Source organism: Tenrec ecaudatus, chromosome 4, assembly GCF_050624435.1.
Source record: "Tenrec ecaudatus isolate mTenEca1 chromosome 4, mTenEca1.hap1, whole genome shotgun sequence".
Lineage (NCBI taxonomy): Eukaryota > Metazoa > Chordata > Mammalia > Afrosoricida > Tenrecidae > Tenrec > Tenrec ecaudatus.
In genome coordinates, this window is record NC_134533.1 from 141,529,595 (window position 1) to 141,534,404 (window position 4,810).

Below are 4,810 nucleotides of genomic sequence, written 5' to 3' on the forward strand. Positions count from 1 at the left end.
CGCCTTACCAGGAGAAGTTTCCCGCCTTCCCAGGAGAAGTTTCCCGCCTCCGCGGAGGGGAATGCCGGGTAATGCACCCGCAATGGCGGCTCCTGAGGCCTCCGCACATTGCCCGCATCACCACAAATAGAGACAACATCCTTTCGGAACCTCTCAATTGCAAAATAAAACACGTTTAGCGATCTTAAACTTCAGCATAAAACAATTTATTCCTAGGTTTCATCCCGGTGGTTGGCGGGTTACGCCACACAGTGTGCCTTTGAATCCACTGGTTTGTCCGTGGGAGAAGCATGAAGCTGTCTGCTCCCTTAAGCCCAGGGGCCGCTCGACTCTCCTACAGGGTCGCTGGGTCGGAACCGGCTCGGGGCTGTAAGACGGATTGCCTAGCAACTCTGATATTCAGTGCTTCTGGGCTGGAGCCCAAACCCTGAATTTTTCATAAACTTCCCCTGAGACCTGAACACTGTCATGTCCATGGAAAGATGTCTGATTTGAGTTAAAAGTCACACAAAAGGAATGCCGCAGCCCTTAAAAGAAAAGTTTATGCCGTGCATTACTTTTCGGGTGGAGAGTCCCCCCTGCCCTTCAGTGGGTTCTGACTCTTAACGACCCTACACAGGTTTTCTAAGGCTGTACAATTTTTCGGGACCAGATGGACTCATTTTTCTCCTGTCAGGCAGCTGGCAGTCCACACTTATGGAGATAAACAATGTAGGTTATATATGTGTGTATATTATATATATATATGTATGTGTGTGTATATATATATATTATATATATAGAGAGAGAGAGAGAGCTTTGCTAGCTTCCGTTTCCGGGCATGATCGTTTCTCCTTCGGCCGCCATTCCCTCCTCTGGAACTTAGCCAAGGCTAGGTGGGTGGGTGGACAGTTCAGCCTTGACTACAACCCAAAACGTCTTGTGGCTGCACCTCTGCCAGAAGTCACGGACTTAAAAACCCGAAGAAGTCCTTCTACTCCGCACATGAAGTCACCCCGAGTCAAACGGACCCAGTACCTAAGCTACAAAAAAAAAAAAAACAGAAAAGACCTCAGGGTTGTGTCAGTCTTAAGACTACGGGCGCTTAATAATTACGACAGTCTGGCTTATGGGGTCCCTGGGGTGATAGAAACAGTTCCGGAACTTGGCACACCACTCCCTTTCCGAGGCGGTGATGGCCGCTCGTGGATACCTGAAGTTGGGGGTCCTCTCATCCCTGGGGAGGGGGCAGCGAGGGGGGGATGAGGAGCTGATGCCAGGGGCTTAGATGGAGAGCGCATGTTTTGAGAATGATGAGGGCAATGAATGTACAGATGTGCTTGACACAAGTGATGTATGCACGGATTGCGACAAGAGTTGTACGAGCCCCTAACAAACGATTCTTTAAAAAGGGAAAGCAGCCATGGACAAGCATGTGCAGCTCGGTCTGCCCTGGTCAGCGGGTCGGATCAACTCCCGGCAGCTGGTTTCCTTCCCTGACGACGACGGCCACAGACGAGGCGCGCGCCCACAGACGAGGCGCGCGCCGGTCCTTCCCAAGCGCGCAGCCCAGACACACCCCATTGGGGAGCCCAGGCGAACGTCGAGCATTTCCGGGGCGGGGCGAGGCCGGGGCTGGAATTCGACATTCGGGCCCTGGGGCGCCAGCGCTTCCGGCTGTCCACGACCGGAGCTTGCAACGTGGTTAGCCGGCACCGGGGCACCTGAAGCCCGCGAGAGGCGCCCCGAGGCCCAGCCGGGACGCCGGCCCGCCCGCGGGCAGCGTCGCTCCGCCCGTCGGGGCCTCCACGGTACCCCTTGCCAAGTGCAGCCACCGTAGTGGGCCGCGGGGGCGGAGCTTAGCGTGACATTTTGCGACTTCGCCTTCCGTTCCGCTGGCGTCACCTGCAACATAATTGGACGTTCAGCACGCATCCGGTGGGCGCGTGCAGACGCCGGAGAGCCCGAGCACGCGCCGCACACCCGCCCGAGCTGCACGCCCGCAGTCCAGCCACCGCCGTCCTGCAGCTCTCAGGCCTCTGCTGACGAGCCGGACCAGGGTAGACGGACTCCCGCACACGCCCGCTCGCCGCCCGCCAGCCGCGAGGTAATGGAAAGCCGACGCCGAGCCCGCAGCCCCAGCCCCCCTGCTGCGCCCTGGGGTGGGCCTCAGGCCGAGGGACCCCGGCCGGCCAAGCTCCTCCGACGTGAGGAGGCCGAGGTCCAGGCTGCACCGCCCGAGGTTGACGACGACGGCGGGGTGCTCACCTCCACGACGCTCCTGGCTCTCGACTGCACCGTGAAAGTGCACCTGCCCGAAGCCGACCTGGTGCTGGAGCCCGAGTCCTCGTGCGTCTTGCGATTGTCGCTCCAAGACCACACACTCATCCTCCCCTCCGAGGTCTTCCTGAACTTGGCCGTAGAAGTTTCCGGAGGGCCCACCGACTCGCTGGGCAACGTGGAGACTAGCGCTTTGCTGGTCTCTTCTGGGGATGAGATGGCCGCGCTGCAAGAATCCTTAAGCTCGCCCACTTCAGTGACCGTGGTTCACGCAGAGGCCACAGAGGAAGGCGGAGCCACTCAGGAGGAGGAGGAGGAGGATGGAGCTACCGAGGAGGAGGAGGGGGAGGATGGAGCCACTGAGGAAGAGGAGGAGGACGGAGCCACCGAGGAGGAGGAGGATGAAGTCACCGAGGAGGAGGATGGAGCCACCGAGGAGGAGGAGTATGGAGCCACCGAGGAGGAGGAGGAGTATGGAGCCACCGAGGAGGAGGAGGAGTATGGAGCCACCGAGGAGGAGGAGGAGTATGGAGCCACCGAGGAGGAGGAGTATGGAGCCACCGAGGAGGAGGAGGAGGAGACCACCGAGGAGGCGGAGGAGAACCTCGAGTTTCTGCAGCTCTGGATCAACCCCGAGACTGGCTCAGAAGCTGAGCTCTTCCCCTCCTCCCAGGAGCCGGAGGAGAACCCCGAGTTTCTGCAGCTTTGGATGGACCCCGAGATTGGCTCGGAAGCAGAGCTCTTCCCCACCTCCGAGGAGGCGGAGGAGAACCTCGAGTTTCTGCAGCTTTGGATCGACCCTGAGACTGGCTCGGAAGCTGAGCTCTTCCCCCCCTCTGGAATCCAGAGCCCCAACCCATGGGCCCCCGTTCCAGAGCCTTTGCATGCCCGCACCCTGGACTCCCAACTTCCGGGGTCCTTCCCCAGCTCACCGCTTCACCCGGTGCCCGATTCTCCCAGTCCAGGCCCCGGAGAACGCCCCTGGCGCTCTCCTCGCCTCGCGTGCAGGGCCAAGAGACGGCTGTTCTAGGGGAGCCACAAATTTGAGTAGCGGTTAGGGGGCCTGAAAGGATTTTCAGAGTCCTTCTCAATGATTATCTAACGAGTTGAAAGCAGCACTCCAAAAAGAAAGCGGCTGGTGATTGATTGTCCTGCACACACTAGACAACAGCAGGTTCCAGAGCTTTAAATTCAAAAAGTGACCCAGGAGTCCCAGCTAGACTATTTTCAAGACCGCTGGGCTCCCCGCCGCTTCCCCGCATTTTGCATGTTACTTTCTCCCAATTCTACTCATTCTGCCGCACCAGCTGCCAACCCCACCCCCACTCCTGTTTCTTCTCAAGCCAAAATGATCACTGGGTTTATCTGATGACTTTCCTTGTATGTTTCCTTATGATTTTGTAAGTTCTTAACCATGACTTTTTGATTCCTTGGTGTTCTCAGCAGCTTTTCTGGGAATCTGTAGAATAGTAAATTGGTTACTATAAGTAGTACTAATCATAATGTTAGTTCAGAGCCTCCGTTTACACCTGTTTAAGAAGTGCTCTTCCATCAGCACATTTTTGATTATGAATGCCTATTGAATTTTATCACATTTTCAGCATACATTTGAGATAAGTATTTCTGTTTCACTTGTTTACCTGACGTTTCCCCCCTAGATTGATGGAAAATAGTTGCGTTCTTGCTATTCGACATTGTTTGATAACATTTAAATCCCACCATAGGTTATTTTCCTTTCTCTTTGTTATATGTATTTGAAGCACAACCATATAATCCAAACTTTTCATTTTTGAAGTTAATTTAATGTCATGTGTGCTTTGTATTTTTATAAAGACAATAAAATAATGGTAAGGTTAAAGTCTGAGTGATTTTACTATCTAAAACATCAATGGTTAATGTACATTCATCAACATGCTTTACTAATTTTTTCCTATCGCCTTCCTCAAATCCTCCAAAATCCTAGGCTGAAAGTCACACATGTGCTCCAGGCTGGAAATGCAGCAACATATGTCTAATAGCCCTGCCCTAAGTCCCCCTTACCATATATTAGGTGCGTACACACTGCCAATTCCTTTCTCTTTTTTAATTCAATTAACTAATCTTGCCAATTTCTATTTCCCATATTCTGCTTATATCTCTAAGAAAGTTTTCATTTCTAATATTGCATATTTTTTATTTCAAGGTTCATTTTTTAAAAAACAATTTATTAGGGGCTCATACAACTCATCACAGTTCATACATATACATACATCAATTGTATAAAGCATATATGTACATTCTTTGCCCTAATCATTTTCTTTTTTTCTCTCCTCTTTTCTTTTTTTACATTTTATTAGGGACTCATACAACTCTTATCACAATCCATACATATACATACATCAATTGTATAAATCATCCATACATTCCCTGCCCCAATCATTCTCAAAGCATTTGCTCTCCACTTAAGCCCTTTGCATCAGGTCCTCTTTTTTTTCCCCTCCCTCTCCGCTCCCCCCTCCCTAATGTGCCCTTGTATTTCAAGGTTATTATTGTCTCTTTCCTGTTTCCAAAC

General features: G+C 52.5%; 1 protein-coding gene across 1 annotated transcript; it reads left to right on the top strand.

Annotated features, from left to right (window-relative positions):
- The first annotated feature begins 2,089 nt into the window (after positions 1-2,089).
- Positions 2,090-3,289, top strand: PRR23B (proline rich 23B). The gene is made up of 2 exons (XM_075547857.1): positions 2,090-2,515; positions 2,660-3,289. Exons 1-2 carry the CDS (start codon positions 2,090-2,092, stop codon positions 3,287-3,289), a joined length of 1,056 nt encoding a protein of 351 aa, XP_075403972.1.
- Positions 3,290-4,810: the final 1,521 nt, after the last annotated feature.